This window comes from Protopterus annectens, chromosome 6.part0 (genome assembly GCF_019279795.1).
Source record: "Protopterus annectens isolate FY-2018-M chromosome 6.part0, PAN1.0, whole genome shotgun sequence".
Classification (NCBI taxonomy): Eukaryota; Metazoa; Chordata; order Ceratodontiformes; family Protopteridae; genus Protopterus; species Protopterus annectens.
The window spans coordinates 370,567,081-370,585,778 of NC_056737.1; the positions used below are offsets into that span (position 1 = coordinate 370,567,081).

Sequence of the window (18,698 nt, forward strand, 5' to 3'; positions counted from 1 at the left end):
TTTTGCTGTTATAACTTCAATATGATACTTGAGGAATATTCATTAAATGGGTCTGATGCTAGCTAGAGGGACACACACACTTACCTTATGGTCAACATAAGCCTCTAGGCTGTGCACTGAAATGGTCTAAAGCACAAACTGTAATTTCTGCTATACACTTATAACTGGTTCTTCAGTGCACTTGTTCTGTATTGTTATTATGAAGTATTTTATCAGCTGTATATTTAGTTATATAATTTAAATTATGATGTTGGACATCCTCTGATTATTTTAACATCATTTACAACATCTTTTTGCAGTTTACTAGCAAACTGCCAACAGTTCAGGCACAGTACAAAGCAGAACTACTTTGTATCTTATATGTATATTGATATACTAATTACCTACAACAATATATCCACATAACTGAAAAATGCATCACTGTTAATTTATGGCTCAGAGGTCACAGTTCCACAATACAGCTAAGGCTTTAAATTGAGATATAATTTATTTCCTGGTTGTTGTAAACATGTGATACAATGTATCACACCCAGATTGGAAGTGAACTTAACTTTAACCAGACCAACCAAAAAAAAAAAAAAAAAAACTAAGACAAAGACCTGCCTGCAAAAGTAAGTAACCAATGTTATAGTTTCACCTGTTTTAAAAAGCAGCTGTTGAGACTGGCTACATTCTATCGCCAGTCAGTGTACACTGCACAATCTTTGCAAAACTGCTACTAAAATACACAATCTTTGCAAACTGCTACTAAAATACAAATTTATCTGATATTTTATGTTTGGAAACATAATGTATGCTTACAAATAGCGTTACAACAGAAAAATCACTAGCAGTTCTTTTTAGAAGTGGGGGAATAAGTAAACATAACATGATGAGCTCCATTTCGCCAGATAATGCAGCAAGAAAAGTTGCATATGTGACAATGACACGTACAAGAGTTTAACCAAATGGTTTAACTCATTCTTCACTACTGGTTGTGCCAGCTAAGTAGAATACTTAGTGGTATCTGGACACTTCACTATATGCAATTCATTGGCAAATTATGTGTTACCTTTAGCTATAGAGACGATGGGTGTTAATATTAGCAGCCAGGCAGTACAGAGAGTATAGCTTGCTGCATGCACTGGAAGAGAAGTCTTTATATAAAACATTGAGTAATTGCCCGTTTGGTGTTTTCTGTGCACGTGAGTGGGTTTCATTTTACTTGGCTATTGCAAAGTTAATTAAATCTCAAATTCAGGGAATGGGGAGTTGTCAACCTCTCTCTGCAAGGCCTAATTATACTTCTTAGAGTTAACTTGAATCTCCAAAGAAGTTTAGTATCATGAGGGCAAGGAGGCACAGGAAGGCATCTGACAGACAGAAATAAATGTAGCGTTCAAAGGGAGAAAAATTATCTTCTGTATCAGGAGATGAATGACAGCTAGTGCAGCTGGTACAATCAAATCACCTCAAGTTCATGTCAGAAGGCAAAGTCCCTCTGACTCAAAATACGAAGTTCATTTGTATGTTTTCTGTGGAATATAACTAGCACAGCTAGGAGCTCTTCTGAACCAGGTCGCAGAGATAGCAAGCTGAAAAATACAGTAAAAGAAAAACTACACTTGTGACATGGAATATTATGCATGGCTAACAATTTATATGACTTTCTTCACATTTTTTTTTCTTGCGACTATTTCTAGTCACATCTTGTGTTTGTAGGTGGCACTACAGTTGATGTGCAAACTATTATTGCATCACAATGAAAAAAGTTATTAGACAAAAGAGGTGCAAAAAATACAGGGGAAGAAGGTACAGTCTCAACTGACGTTTTCATGTCTTAAAAAAACATTAATTCATTGCTCATCTCTTTGAGCTTCTGCTAACAAGGGGCTAGTAGTCTATTTGGATAATCTTGGTTAACAAATGCAAATAAATTTGTGTCTTTCGGCTTTTCCCGGTTAGGGGTCGCCACAGCGGAACTCCGGTCCGCTAATGATTGGTACTGGATTTTTACATACCGGGTTACCAGCCCTGATGCACAACCTTCAACGAAGGCACGCCCCATTCACATATGCCTCCACACAGAAGACGCTCTAGCTGAGAATCGAAATGCAAACAAATAAAAAACAAATAAATAATGCCTGGCTAACACATGCCCTATGATTTCTGTCTGGATAATAAAAATTCACAAGGCACCACAGTAAGCCTGCGCATGAAAAAGGCAGACACCATTCTGTGAATTCTGACTGGATAGCAGCTATCATATGGCTAGCAACCAATCAGAAATCACAGGAGTTAAAACTGTGTTTGGACCTCCTTGGTCACTCAGTACAGGAAGGGTTTCAGTACTTTTTAAGTAAAAATTAATTAAAGATTAAATGCAACTGGAACACATACCTTGAAGTAAAGGTCTTGTAGCCCTTTGTTGCTGTTGTGGATGTTTCAGTTGTAATTTCACTTTTTAGGTTACCAAAATGAGCATTGCAGTGTTTTCCATCACACATGACAATATGAATAATTGGGGCACATTCGTTTTGGGAGCAAAAGTAATACTATTTTGTACAGATGACTGCCAAAATTTTTTTTGAAGAGTAAAATTCTACCATTCATCTTTAAAAATGACCAGACCAACAAAAGATCTGTGTACATTAACTTTGTGTTATATAATGGCAAAATAATAAAATGGCTTTCTGCAGGGTAAGACAATGATACTTCCTGCTCCTCATCTGGTCACTTATTGCTGTCAACATGCCACACATCCTGTACACTTGCATCTACAAGGTTTACAATCCTCAGAAACATAAGTAGTGACAATGGGACTTTTAAATACTAATTATTACAATTTTTTTCATTGGCATTGGGCAGCCACTGCACAGAAAGGTTATCCAGAGATGTGTGTGTGTGTGTGTGTGTGTGTGGGGGGGGGGGGGGGACTGTGCATAATAGCCAAAACAGAACTGTGACAAACATTACAGTTTTTACCTTTTGCACTTGATCTTTAATAACACGTAAAACATACGAATGTTGAACCATTTCACTTCTCCATTAAAATTAACTCTTGCTTCTGTATCAATATTCCTCAACTGTGTAGCATTTCAGAGGGACATAGTTCAATAACTTGAAAGGCTAGTATTTCGTTTTGCATATATTAGATATTTAATGACTGTCAATGCTGCAGAATAAAGACCATATGGCATAGTGGTTAAGGTCTTCGCCTCCCAGGTACAAGGTTCGATCCTGACCTCCAACCAATGCCTGTTTGCAGTCTGCATCTTCTCCCTGTGTCTTCATGGGGTTTCTCCCATGCCTGAAAAACATGCATAGTGTTTCCATCTCAAACTCACCAATTAATGGAGCTGTGGAGAGCAGCACAGACTCTCATGGTGCCCTATAGGAGGAAGAGTTGTATAGACCAACCACTTTGGGCATCTACTGTGGTGCGCAGTATCCTCAAGACAGGAGAACATGGATCACAGACTGCGTGGCATGGCAGGGCTAGAAACTCGGTGTAAAATATGGCTCTAGGTGATTAGGTCATGTTGACTAATGTCACCAAAAATGGGCATGGTTAGTTACCACTGATAAGTGGGTTGAGGACTCGGCCTACTCTTACCCATGCCCAGGGAATCTTGCTAACTGTGGGAGGGGTATATGTGCTACAAGGTTTACAATCCTAAGAAACATAAGTAGTGACAATGGGACTTTTAAATACTAATTATTACAATTGACAATATGAATAATTGGGGCACATTCGTTTTGGGAGCAAAAGTAATACTATTTTGTACAGATGACTGTTTTGGCTATCTCTCTGTCTCTGTCTCTGGACAACCTTTCTGTGCAGTGGCTGCCCAATGCCAATGAAAAAAAATGTAATAATTAGTATTTAAAAGTCCCATTGTCACTACTTATGTTTCTGAGGATTGTAAACCTTGTAGCACATATACCCCTCCCACAGTTAGCAATATTACAAGCCCTGGGTCAATAATCTACTGGCTGCCTGGTGTCTAGGTGCCCAGCCCGGGTTATCTAGAATAGCTCTGTTGAGTGAAAGCTGGACGTAAAACCAACCAACATGCCAAACATGAACTGAGAATTGCTATGCTTAATGTAGGTTCACTGACAGGATGCAGCTTGGAAGTGGATGACATGATGATATGGAGGAGGAGACTGGACATCCTATGTATCCAAGAGATGAGATGGAAGGGCAGTGCAGTAAAGCCACTTGGCTTGGGATCCAGAATCTACTACTCAGGTGGAGGGCAGGTTACAAATGATGTAGGCATTGTGGTGAGAGAGAGGCTTCAGAAGGCAGTAAGGGATATCATCAGAATTAATGACAGACTCATGGCAGTCAGACTCCAGTGTAATGATAGGTCAGTATTCATAATCTCAGCCTATGCCCCACAGCAGGGTTGTGATAATGAGGAAAAGAGTGCAGCATGCAGCAGTTGCAGGACCTACTAGATAAAGCAGGACAACATGAATTGGTGTTGATAATGGGTGACTTGAATGTACATATTGGGACAGACAGAACAGAATATGAGGACTGCCTGGGTTGACATGGGTGGGGCAACTGAAATAAAGAAGTCATTCTAGACATCTGTCTGGCAAATGGCTTGATAGTAGCTAACACATGGTTCAAAAATAGAGAGAGTCACAAGATCACATACAAAAGTAGTCAACATGCAACTCAGGCAGACTTCCTCTTAGTAAGGAAAAGGCACTGGGGTAGAGTTAATGATTGCAAAGTCATCCCCAGTGAAACAGTCAGCCCACTGCATAAACCACTAGTTGCCACAATCAGCTGCAAGCAGTTGTCAGAGAAGGTTCTAAGGTCAACAGAGACCAGGCTGAAGACTTGGAAGTTAACTGGAGAGAAAGTACAACAGTTCAAGGAATTACTCAGGGTGCCAGCACTCCAAGAAGAGGAGGAAATAGGTGGAGTTGAAGAAGAATGGCAGCGCCAAAAGACAGCATGATATTAGGACTACAGAAAAGATATGTGGCCGAGTCAGGTATGGAAATAAGGTACTTAAGGAAAGCTGCTCGTGGAATGCAGAAATCCAGGAAGTCATCAAAAGAAAGAAGGAGTGCAGAAAGAAGTGGGAGATACAAAAGACTGACCAGGCTAGGAAGGACTACTGGTTGGCTAACAAAGACGCTAAGAAAGAAGTTGCAATAGCAAAGAATAGGGCATCGGAGGCACTCTACTATCTTCTGGAAAGTGACTCAGTAAGGGGTACAACAAAACTATATCAGGTTGCAAGGCAAAGACAGAAAGATAAAGAAGATAGTCAGACACAATTCATAAGGGATGGAGGCAACAACCTGCTCACCAGTCCACAGGACATCAAAGGCAGATGGAAGGAGTATTTCCAGCAGCTTCTGAATGAAGAAACTCCCACAGAAGCTGTACTGCCCAAGAAACAGCCTATGATGAGAGAAGAAGAGGAGCCCATCCTAGAAGAAGTAAGAACAGCACTAAGGAAGATGAAGTCATGGAAAGCAGCAGGCTCAGATGAGGTCACAGCAGATATGATAAAGATGCTGGGTGAGACAGGGGAGAAATGGCTCCTGAGGGTATTAATAGCAGTGTGGAGAGAAAGGCTATCCCAGATGACTGGAGAATAAGCATACTTGTGCCAGTGTACAAAAACAAAGGGGACATCCACAACTGTGGGCAGCAGAAAGGCATCAAATTCCTATCACATTACATGAAAGTTCTGGAGAGGGTGATTGAGAAACGGATATGCAGAGTAGTAGAATGTAAGATGGGAGATGAGCAGCTTGGATTCAGATCCGAATGCAGCACAAGTGACCCAATGTTTGCATTGAGACAGATAATTGAGAAGAAGCTAGAGATGAGGAAATAGTCCAACTGGGCATTCTTAGACTTTGAGAAAGCATATGACAAGGTCCCAAGAAAGCTGATCTGGGTAGTACTGAAGTAGTTTGAAGTCCCAGAAACATTGGTAGAATTAGTGCAGGCTATGTACAAGAACCCAATGACTCAAGAACAAACAGTGTTCGGCCTCAAAGAGGGGTTCCCAGTAGGAGTGGGTGTACATCAGGGTTCAGCTCTGAACACACTGCTGTTCATACTGGTGATGGACTATATTAGCAAACAGGTTCGAAGGGACGAATCAACAAAGCTTCTGCATGCAGATGATATGGCAGTACAGGCAGACTCTGAGCTACAACTTCTGCAAAGGATAGGAGAATGGAATGCAAATCTGAAAGCACATAGGATGAAACTCAGCATAGATAAGACGGTGGTAATGGCAACAAATTGGGGAAATCAGAAGAAGCTGAGAATAGAGATAGAAGGGAAGATAGTGGAACAGATAAACAGTTTCAAGTATCTGGGAGGGGTAGTTGAGGAGAAGGGTAGTCTGAATGAAGAGGTCAAAGCTAGAATCAGAGGGGCTGCAGCCAAGTGGCATACAGTATCAGGTGTAGTCTATGGCAGAAGAATACCAAAGAAGCTGAAAACTAAGGTGTACAAGACAGTGGTGTGACCAGTACTACTGTATGGTACAGAAACCTGGGCAGTAAAGGCAGAACAGTTGAAGAAGCTAGAGGTGGTGGAAATTAAGTGCCTGAGAAAGGTGATAGGATTCACACTGTGGGACAGACGAAGAAATGAGGACATAAGAGCAGAAGCCAAAGTAGCTCCAATTGCAAAAAAATATCAAAGAAAACATATTACAGTGGTGTGGGCACGTGTAGAGAAGCAGAAGGCAGTCTGGTGAGAAAGATTTGGGACAGACAGGAAAAAGGTAAGAGGAAGCAAGGCTGTCCAGCAAAGAGGTGGATGGATTGTGTGAAAAGTTCTGCGACAGTCAGGCATGAGTGTTGAAGGCAGGAGTGTAGCACTGAATTGAAAGAGTTGGCAACAGTTAACACAATACCCCAACCCCATGTAGAAAAAATGGGAAAAAGGGAAGCTGATGATGAAGATGACGAATGGTGCAGAAATAAAGCTCTTGTCATATACTTTCAATTTACAGCTCTTGCTTGTCTTTTACTTATATCAGATTCCTTGACTACTCAATGCTGCATACAGTCATGTAGGAAATAAGCTAGGTACCCCTGTCAAAGAAGACTGAACCCTCAGTCATAGACATAACTGTGAATCTTTTCCGCAGAGTACACATTTGGAGTATGGGAGCCTTGGAAATCAGGTATAATGTTACTTTGAAGAATGTTACTTTAGGTATCTGTGCAGCCAGCAAACTGATTCACTTAAGCATCTGCTTGTCCTCTTTCTAGACAAGCTTCTTCCTCTTTGCCTAAAAGAGTGTCATACCTTGTTGGGTTGTGTTGCTTCTATGCTATCAATTTGCCATTTCAGAATTTGCACATCCCATACTGAAAAACAAGTAGATATAAGGGCAACAAGATACAGCTTCAACCTTCATGGCCAATGGAAGAGACAAAGTCTAATGAGAAAATGCAGTAGTAAATTACTTTCCAACAGGCATCTCTGAACTTAAAACTTTCAGTGAGTTGTCAAAAGTAATGTTGTACATATCCGACTTACATACGCCTAGCTCCTAATTACAGTTCAATTTTCTTATCAATATTCTCTTTTCCACTACACCATCTTTAGAACTAGAACTGCACCCCTAAATGCCCCCTGCGTATGATTCAGCATTCTCATTAAATGTGAATCTCTTTATAACTAAAAAACAGTCCTACGCATGTATCAGTGTGTTCTTCTGCAATGTAAATAAGAGTACTGGAACCAAAAGGCACTTACGAACTGGAGCAGAAACATCTCTCATGGTGCTCTGAATGAGGCTGCACAACAGCCATGGAGCATGGAATTGGAACAGAAACATCTCTCATGGTGCACCGAATGAGGCTGCACAACAGCCACAAAGCATGGAACTGGAGAAAAAACATCTCTCATGGTGCTCTGAATGAGGCTGCACAACAGCCACGGAGCATGCAGAGCAAACATGGAAAAGGTGCAGATGGGAGAAGCAAAACTGCTTTTTATTATCAGTACTATGAATGTAGAGATAAGCTGAGCACTAGAAAGGTGTAACGCCTTACTACAACTATGAATACCTGATGTGTTTTCTGATCTTAGCCATTTTAAATTTTACTTTAGTTTGGCTGTCGAATTGCCAAATGATGTCATTATAACAAAAGACAGGCTTGTTGCGGGTGATCTGAGGTTCCTAATAGCACTGTGTGTGCAAAGTTTGTCTTTAAAACAAAATTTTACTCCAGTGGCAAAACTTTTTCAAAACAAGTGAAATAAATTCTGTACTTTTTGTCAAATATACCTATACATACATACAAACACACACAAAAAAACAAAACAAAAAAAAAAAGCACGTCAACCTCCCTCTAAGGGTAAGAAGTTCTGCTAGGCAGTGTGAACACATGCATGTAATTACTAACACATATTCAAAATCTGTGCAAAATATTTGGTTACAACATTGTTTTTCATCCACAGGATTCTAATCTTTACTCAACAATAAACAGATCAGAAGTTACTACCAAGTTGAAAGACGGTATCAACTGTCAATTATCTAACTACATTGGTATGGCCCCTGAATTTAGAGGGCCTTTCCTTGTCTGACATCTGAATGATTAGTATGGCATGCTGTAGTGATACAAAGTCCTCCACAGCCTACTAGTCATGAAACACAAACAGCATTTGTCTACACTTTGGAGACCTGAATATCACGTCCTACACAGCAATCTGGGTGGTAGATATGAGCAGCATTTGTTTGGCTCTTAGTCCTCAGAATACCACAGTCCTCAGAGGAGAGTTGGTCCCTTAGAAGATAATGTGGGGGCAGGGAAGTGTTTGCTTTCAATGTCATACAGTCGCTTCTCTGATGTAGCACTTAAAGGGGATCCAGCACATGGTGACTGTGATGGGATACAGGATGGCTGCAAGGCATTGAAATTGATGTACCTGGCAATCAGAAGTGTTATCTCAACAATCTGAAAGATAAATCAAACATGGCATTACAACTGCTGCTATCAAAAAAAAAAACAAAAACAGTACAGTCCTTACATTGATACATTTTGTAGGTTAGAAGAATTCTCTTGATTAATGCAAAAATTTGTTCACAAACAGTACAAGACAGATGTTTAACAGACTAATTTATCTTTTTTTCTGTGCAGTTTCATGTGTAAGAGACTTATTTAACTACTCCTTAAATATGTTAAATGAACAAAACTAAAAATGGACCATGATATAGTGACTTCATGGAATCTACAGTGTAATTTTCATTACTGCTCATGATGATAGGAAATTACCATCATTGTAGACATCCAAGTACAATAATTGTTGCAGCCGTCTTCACATTTGGGCAGTTCACCATAGAAGGCCCAATGGTTGACCCAGTTTCCATAACTTAGTACTCTCTCCCTCTAATGTGGGCAGACACCCTCCCATCTGGACTTCAGCATGTCTGTGGTATAACAGAGACATCACCTGTACCATCTTTGATTTTTTTTTTGCCCTGTTAATCTCCAGGAACTTGTGCCTGATGTACAACACCAGAAAAACTTGTGCAAAGGAAAGGAGGATGTTGATCCACTAAGAAGACCATCAAAGCACCCTCTCCAAAATCTAGGTCAACCTGGGAAGGGAGGATACATTCTGTGGAAAAAAGAAAGAGGAGGGGTGACTGAATGCCTAGAAGGTATAAAGAAGAGGTGTGGGGATATAGTACTGCAACAGTGTACATACTCTAAAATCTGCAGTTATGCTAAGTTCCTAACACAGGTGTAGTATGTTCACTGTATGCTTTAGCTGCAGTAGTCTACATATTTGGGATGATTCCCTCAGCTCATTGACCAATGGATAGATAGCCCTGAGGGTGTCTTGGCTGAAATAACCATTGTAGGATGGCCATGGCAAATTGTGCTATACTCTGTAGGCATTATGTAGGCTGGAATGCTTAAAGAAGGTGTGGATGAAAGACCATATAGTTGCATCTAAAAAAGCAATACAACTACTAATAATAAAAATAAAGCAAATCATGTTTTGTGGAAGACTTTATTAAAAACTCTAGCACCACAATGACAAGTCTTTCAAGGAGTAAAAAAAAAACACATCTACCATATACAAGAAAAAACAAAGACATGCAAAACAATGAATCAATTAAAAATATAGTGAGTGCAGTACAAAACACCAAAGAGAACTAATAAAGTGTTTCCAAGTCATTAAGATTAACATGATTTAAAGTGTCATACCAATATAAGGATTCTCTCTTTATGTAATAAGCAATCTCTCAGTTTTCCTGTTGCTAGTTATGGAAGAACAACACAGTATAAACATCCCCCACTGACTATACAGTATTAAATTTCTCAGAGGTCCTTTCTACACAACTGTATACCACATAGCCACTTCAATGAAATGTGTCCCTGTGTTGACTCAAATCCAGAGACAAATTTTCATTAGGCCCCCAGGACATACCTCTCAACTGCCCACAGATTTTTGCAAAATATCCAAATTTTTGCTTCGCATTTCCAGTCTGTTGTCGCAAAATTTGTGGTTTTCCTGCACATCACTGACAATTAGGCATTTGAGTTTCAGACTTCAGATTCATCAGAAAAATCAGTGGCAACACAAAACATTTTATTCTAGCAACTTTCTAAGTTCATAAGAGCAACATTTAAAATTTGACCCCATTTTTGGTTCAATGTCTCCCTTTTAATTTTGGCTTTGTCCAGTTTTCTCATACTAACAGGTAGACAACTTATGCTCCTGACATAGTTGTGAATGGGAAGGATCTGGAAGTTATGACATCTCATATGAGGCACTATAGGAAGTCACTTTACATTGCCATAAAGAAATGAATCACAAAGAAAATACCTCACTGCTTTTTGACACTTTTAATAACACTCACAAAGGTGCTATATTTAGTTGCAAAAAATAATTTTGTATATTCTTACTCCTTGAATAGATTTTTATTATTACTATAATGTCATAAAAGCTCTTTCCTAGATTTGGAGGTAGCTTGGAAGTATGCTGTCATTACATCTTCATAAGTACAGCCTCCACAAGAAAATGTATATGATATCCCTTGACTTTGCCAAATGATCTCCATATTCACTACAGGCTTTGTTTGCTCTTATAAACTCTCCATATGTTAAAGTGCTTAAAATATGTGACGGATGTTGAACATTAACATGCAGGTAGCACAGACAGGGTTATCACTCACTATCTCATTAATGTAAATATCTAAATAATTTACATAATTTTTTGACACCTGATAAGAAAACTGTAGAGCAAATCTATTTTCCCATAAATCATACAGTAGTTTCCAAAGCAGTGGGTGGCCCTTTAACATAAGAATACCATTTCAATAATGTATCTAAGGTAAGCTAATACCTTTCATACAGATGTCTGGTGCTTTTAGTTGTGTCAGTGCTTTCGATTCTTACTCTTTGGAAAACTCACTATCAAAGCACCAGAGTTTTCAGTAAAGTTTTCAATGAAGTCTGATGTTGCCCCCCTCCCCAATTTAGGCATTAGTGGCTACTGTGGCTGAAGTGCAATAGGCCCTTACTTACTAGAATAATGGTAATATATGCAAATATATAATACTGGGTTATCTACTTAGAGACAGTCTGCTTGCATACAGGAATTCTGCCCTTGCTTCTCACAAAAGAAACAATAATTGCTGTTTTTTCTATGTCTTTGCTTTTGCCAAGGTTGAATTTCAGCTGTCCATGGGTGAGTAGAATCTTCTCCTCTCTGCTGTAAGGTACCATACAACACTGGGAAGTTAACAGCCTAATTTAAGGACAATTCTGTTACTACATTCAACATGAAAGGAGGGTTGTTGCATAGACTGACCCGATCTTTGTGAAAGAGAAAAGGTCCCTTTCTCTTTAGTACTAGCAATTGTAAAGTCTTTCTAGCAGAAGTAACAGCCAATACCAAAATAGTTTCCCAGGTCAAGAATTTCAAGCTGCAGACAAATAAAAACAAAAGAAAACATATGTGATGTATAGTGTTTTAACTAAAAAAACATGTCAATATGTTTTCTTTTATATAAATGCATGTTTGTTTATGTCTTAAAGGTGTTAAATTTTCAAGCTGCTGTCTCAAAGTGGGATTAATTTCAGGTGCTTATGGACAAGGTTTTTGTCCCGTGGAGTAGTAATTTCCTTTTAGAGAGCCTTTTAAAAATTATTTTACTGGCAAGAAGGAAGAAAGCTAGGATTCCAAATAGCTGAGACATATGCCTTTACAAATTCATGCCAGGCTCCCTACTGAAGTGTTGGCACTCAAAATGCTGAGAGAAAGAAAAAAAAAGAAAAAAAATACTGAAAACTCAGGAGAAGAGAGAGAATTTCAAAGATTGCATTTCTCATTTAAACTTCTTTTTTGCAAGAGGCAAGCCCCCCCACAACTGAACATATATATATATATATATATATATATATATATTCCCCCCCCCCTAAAAAATGACCATCTCAGACTTAGTATATTTAAGTCCATTTTTTTGGCCATTCAGTCTACTTATTTTGAGACCCGCTCTAGTGGGTCTCAATATTTCAAATGGTTACCTTTGTGACAATGAGAGGTATTGCCAGCTATGCCAGGAGAAGTAGGGCAATGGATGTGTAACATTTGCCAGCACAGCTAGCTGGAATTTTGTAAAGAATTATATGTCATTTGTATATCAAACTGATTTGTACAGACACCTGTGTTGAAAAATGTATTTGTAAAGCTACTTGTGTTAAAAAATTGAACCAAAAAAGTGTGCCCTGTTGGACAGTAGAAGAAAAGTACTTGCATTATTTCAACTATTTAAATGTATACAGTGGATATAAAAAGTGTACACACCCCTGTTTAAATGCCAGTTTTTTGTGATATAAAAAAATTAGATGACAATGAACCATTTCAAAGGTTTTCCTAACTTTAATGTGACCTATAGCCTGTACAATTCAATTGAAAAAATATATATAACTAAAAACTAAACTAAAACACATGCAATAAGCTGGTTGCATAAGTGTGCACACCATTAAACTAATACTTTGTTGAATAACCTTTTGATTTAATTATAGCATTCAGTCTTCTTGGGTACACACCTGACATCAATTAAAGAGACTCTGATTAACTCCAAATAAAGTTCAGCTGTCCTAGTAGGATTTTCCTGACATTTACTCAGTAGCCTGCTACAGCAAAAGCCATGGTTTGCAGACAGCTTACAAAGCATCAAAGGGATCTCATTGTTGAAAGGCATCAGTCAGGAGAAGGGTACAAAATAATTTCCACAGCATTGGATATACCATGGAACACAGTGGAGACAGTCATCAAAAAGTGGAGAAAACATGGGACAACAGTGACATTGAAAAGAACTAGTCGTCCCTCCAAAATTGATGAAAAGACAAGACGAAAATTGGTCAGAGAGGCTGCCAAAAAACTTATAGCAACATTGACGGAGCTGCAGGAATTTCTGGCAAGTACTGGTTGTGTAATACATGTGACAACAGTTTCCCATATTCTCCATATGTCTGGGCTATGGGGAAGGGTTGCAAGACGGAAGCCTTTTCTTAAACAGAAAAACATCCAGGCCCAGCTAAAATTTGCAAAACAATACATAAAGTCTCCAAAAAGCATGTGGGAAAATGTGTTATGGTCTGATGAGACCAAGGTTGAACTTTTTGGCCACAATTCCAAAATGTACGGTTCGCATCAAAAGAACACCATCCTCATAATGAAGCATGGTCGTGGCAGCATCATGTTTTGGGTTTGCTTTTCTTCAGCTGGAACTGGGGCTTTAGTCAAGGTGGAGGGAATTATGAACAGTTCCAAATACCAGTCACTTTTGGCCCAAAACCTTCAGGCATCTGCTAGAAAGCTGAAGATGAAGAAGAATTTCACCTTTCAACATGACAATGAAACCAATCATACTGGAATCAACAAATAAAATGGCTTCATCAAAAGAAAATTAAAGTTTTGGAGTGGCAAAGCCAGAGCCCTGACCTAAATCCAATAGAAAATCTGTGGGTGACCTGAAGAGGGCTGTGCACAAGAGATGTTCTTGCATTCTGACAGATATGGAGCACTTTTGCAAGGAAGAGTAGGCAAATATTGCCAAGTCAAGATGTGCCATGCTGACAGACCCCTACCCAATAAGACTGAATGTGGTAATTAAATCAAAGGGTGCTTCAACAAAGTATTAGTTTAAGGATGTGTACACTTATGCAAACAGCTTATTGTAAGTTTTTTATTTTTTATATTTTTCCTGTAACAGATTTGTTTTTCAGTTGTACAGGTAATAAGTCACATTAAAGGTGGGAAAAGTTTTGAAATGATTTATTGTGGCCTCATTTTTTTATATCACAAAAACTTGGCATTTTAACAGGGGGTGTACACTTTTTATATCCACTGTATGTTTTAACAGAGGACAATGGACAAGAAGAGGTTAAGTGCAATCCATCTAACTCTGAAAATACTTTGAAATTAAATTACCTGCCTTACACCATAAAGATTGTACCTTACAGTTTTGAATACAGCCAAAGGCAAAAAGTCTGTAACAGGAAGCTTTCTGCATTGTCATACATATATATATATATATATATATATATATATATATATATATATATATATATATATATATATATATACAAACATATATATATATATATACAAACATATATATATATATATATATACAAACATATATCTATATATATATATATATACATATATATATATATATATATATATATATATATATATATATATATATATATATATATATATATATATATATATATATATATATATATACATATATATATATATATATATACATATATATATATATATACATATATATACATACATATATATATACATATATATATATATATATATACATATATATATATATATATATATATATATACATATATATATATATATACATATATATATATATATATATATATATATATATACATATATATATATATACATATATATATATATATACATATATATATATATATATATATATATATATATATATATATATACATACATATATATATATATACATATATATACATACATATATATATATATATATACATACATATATATATATATATATATATATATATATATATATATATATATATATATATATATATATATATATATATATATATATATATACATATACATATACATATATATATATATATATATATATATATACATATATATATATATATATATACATATATATATATATATATATATACATATATATATATATATATATATATATATATATATATATATATATATATATATATATATATATATATATATATATATATATATATATATATATATATATATATATATACATATATATATATATATATATATATACACATATATACATATATATATATATATACATATATATATATATATATATATATATATATATATATACATATATATATACATATACATACATATATATATACATATATATATATATATATATATATATATATATATATATACACATACACATATATATATATACGACTCAGCACAGCTCCTCGTGGTGTCCTGCAGAGTTCTACAAGCAGCAGAGAGTGAAAGAGTGAATTTCCTTGATTTTTAAGTATTTTTTCTGGCTTTCGCTTTAATTACTGTATCTCAACTGCATTTTGCCTAAAAAACAGCTATGCATATTGTTTATACTGTACCTGTGTTGATTCTTAACTGTTTGCACTTTAAAAAGTTATTTTTGTTTAATTTAACTGTTAGGCTAACACACTCAAATGCACTAGCCGTTTTATAGCATTTACTGTTTGCTACTGTATCTTTTTCTTCTGTCTCTGTAAAAAAAAAAAGAAAAAAAACAAAAAAAATCCTTGTTTTCCCGCCTTACTGAACTAGAATAGTCCAGTCTTCAGATTTTGCTGATCTCTGGGCTTTGTCATAGTTCCTGTGCTATCCATATCCTTATTTGGATAAGAGGAAGCTTCTTTGTTCACCAGTGGGAGTGGGGAGCACTGAGCAACCTATTTGTCCCTAGAGGAGTGGTTCCAGCCCAGCAACTTGTAGTTTATTGGCCATTTTGGGTCAATTCCTGGCTCTTTTCAACCCCCTGCTATAAAGCCCGTTTTTGCGCGCTTTTTTACTTGTATACGACTCAGCACAGCTCCTTGTGGTGTCCTGCAGAGTTCTACAAGCAGCAGAGAGTGAAAGAGTGACTTTCCTTGATTTTTAAGTATTTTTTCTGGCTTTCGCTTTAATTACTGTATCTCGACTGCATTTCGCCTAAAAAACAGCTCTGCATATTGTTTATACTGTACCTGTGTTGATTCTAAACTGTTTGCACTTTAAAAAGTTATTTTTGTTTAATTTAACTGTTAGGCTAACACACTCAAAGGCGCTAGCCGTTTTATAGCATTTACTGTTTGCTACTGTATCTTTTTCTTCTGTCTCTGTAAAAAAAAAAAAAAAAAAAAAAAAATATCCTTGTTTTCCCGCCTTACTGAACTAGAATAGTCCAGTCTTCAGATTTTGCAGATCTCTGGGCTTTGTCTTAGTTCCTGTGCTATCCATAGCCTTATTTGGATAAGAGGAAGCTTCTTTGTTCACCAGTGGGAGTGGGGAGCACTGAGCAACCTATTTGTCCCTAGAGGAGTGGTTCCAGCCCAGCAACTTGTAGTTTATTGGCCATTTTGGGTCAATTCCTGGCTCTTTTCAACCCCCTGCTATAAAGCCCGTTTTTGCGCGCTTTTTCGCTTGTATACGACTCAGCACAGCTCCTCGTGGTGTCCTGCAGAGTTCTACAAGTGAACCACAAAAAGAACGGCAACTCCTAGTCCAGCGTAAGCCAGGCAAAAGGCACAAAAACTGCCAATAAGATAAATCCAAAGGTCGTACTACCAACAATGGTTTAACGCTTTTTTATTTATTTTAAAAGAAAGAGCGTTTTCGCCTAAGTTGTAATGCAGCTTCATCAGAACAAAAGAACCACATTCAAAAGTACCGCCAACATATATAAACTAAACGTGCATAGCGTGGCTTAATAGTTAAATACATTTAAAGAAACACTGTAACAAAGCCATGCTGTACGCACTCAATTAATGTAATCACTCAAGTAGAGTGTTACATTTATAACTAAGTCTGCATATAAAAAGCAATACATATTAAGAGCCTCAATAAAAACAGTTGTGATTATTTATAATTACAAACTATAAACTATATATCTTACTTAACATAAAAGTATGAACACACCAAGTAATAAACAATGGTAAAGAGCCACAAAAGAATTTTTTGGAGCCTATCAAGTATTAACTTACTTAAACCTATATAAATACCAACAATATAAAATGTCCTCACACTTAAATAACAAAAAGTGTTTTTTACAGTCTCAACAACCACAAGAAGTAAATAGTAATAGATGAAACATATATGCTTATTACTTAGAATGTAAAATTATAAAAAACAGTTATAAAACCACAATCACTAAAAACTTTGTCGTTCAAAAACATTTAAGAAGATGAAATTAGGTTGTACGTCATAGGCTATTAAGTCTACAACCAACCTTCACAATTATCTCATATAGTTCTTCATTCTTAATACACAAGAAATGTTGCAGTTTTCATTTAACCCTGGAACGCAAAAAGAGTTCAACCGTAGTTGCCATTCCAATTCCCGAATTTCTAATAGAATGTTAACTGGTCCACCTCTCATAGACTGTGGTACTACATCAATAGCCATAAAACAAAAACAGTGCCCCTCATGTTTTAAACAGTGTTTAGCTAGGGCATTTTCACATCTTTCAGTTTTTATTGCATACAAGTGCTCATACACCCTATCACGCAACCTTCGATCAGTCTTTCCTACGTAATATGCTTCACAGCATATTACCTTATTTGGATAAGAGGAAGCTTCTTTGTTCACCAGTGGGAGTGGGGAGCACTGAGCAACCTATTTGTCCCTACAGGAGTGGTTCCAGCCCAGCAACTTGTAGTTTATTGGCCATTTTGGGTCAATTCCTGGCTCTTTTCAACCCCCTGCTATAAAGCCCGTTTTTGCGTGCTTTTGTGCGATTTTGCGCGAACTTGCTCATAGAGCAGCATCGGGCAGCGCCGGTTAATCAAGTTTAAACTATTTCTGGCTCCGTAAAGTCTGCTCTTCAATTTTTCTCTTAGAACTGCTCTACTTGCAATCTAAACAGCCTATTCTCTATCTGAAAAGCTCAGCACTTGCTCCCAAAGCGTTTTTTATACAGGTAAAGCACTCTTAAACAAAAGAAAGTACTTCATTCACCTAAATTCCCTTGAGTACCCATTTCCCTATAGGTCCTTTCTGACTCAGTTACACAGCAATCTTTTTCACTATTCTAGCATGTCGAAGGGTCAGTTGCTGGAGTCCTCTCCTGTTCAGCTGGTGAATCTGGGAATCTTGAGGCAATGTTACAATTGCCTCATGTACACAGACAACCCTCTCCTCCTCCCAACAAATACAAATATATGCGAGAGATGCAACTACATAGCCAAACTGGAGGCTGAGCTCTCTCAACTTAGTACTGGCAAGACCAGTCAGGAGGAGAAGGTAACCACGCACACCACAAACCCAGTCTCACATAGAACTATTACAACTGCAAACCAAACACATAAACACACAAAAATATACTGGAGCGCTTGATTAAAATCTACCAAAACAACAGAGGCCTCCA

The 18,698-nt window shown here is 36.9% G+C and overlaps 1 protein-coding gene across 2 annotated transcripts in view; it reads right to left on the reverse strand.

Moving 5' to 3' along the window:
- Positions 1 to 6,580: 6,580 nt before the first annotated feature.
- Positions 6,581 to 18,698, reverse strand: part of LOC122804322 (pleckstrin homology domain-containing family H member 1-like) — a 1,703,720-nt gene continuing 1,691,602 nt past the window's right edge. For both annotated transcript variants that reach the window (XM_044074112.1, XM_044074113.1), the window contains one exon: positions 6,581 to 8,949. In XM_044074112.1, coding sequence (XP_043930047.1) covers positions 8,761 to 8,949 — 189 coding nt within the window. In that variant the 3' untranslated portion in view covers positions 6,581 to 8,760. The remainder of the gene's footprint in view (positions 8,950 to 18,698) is intronic.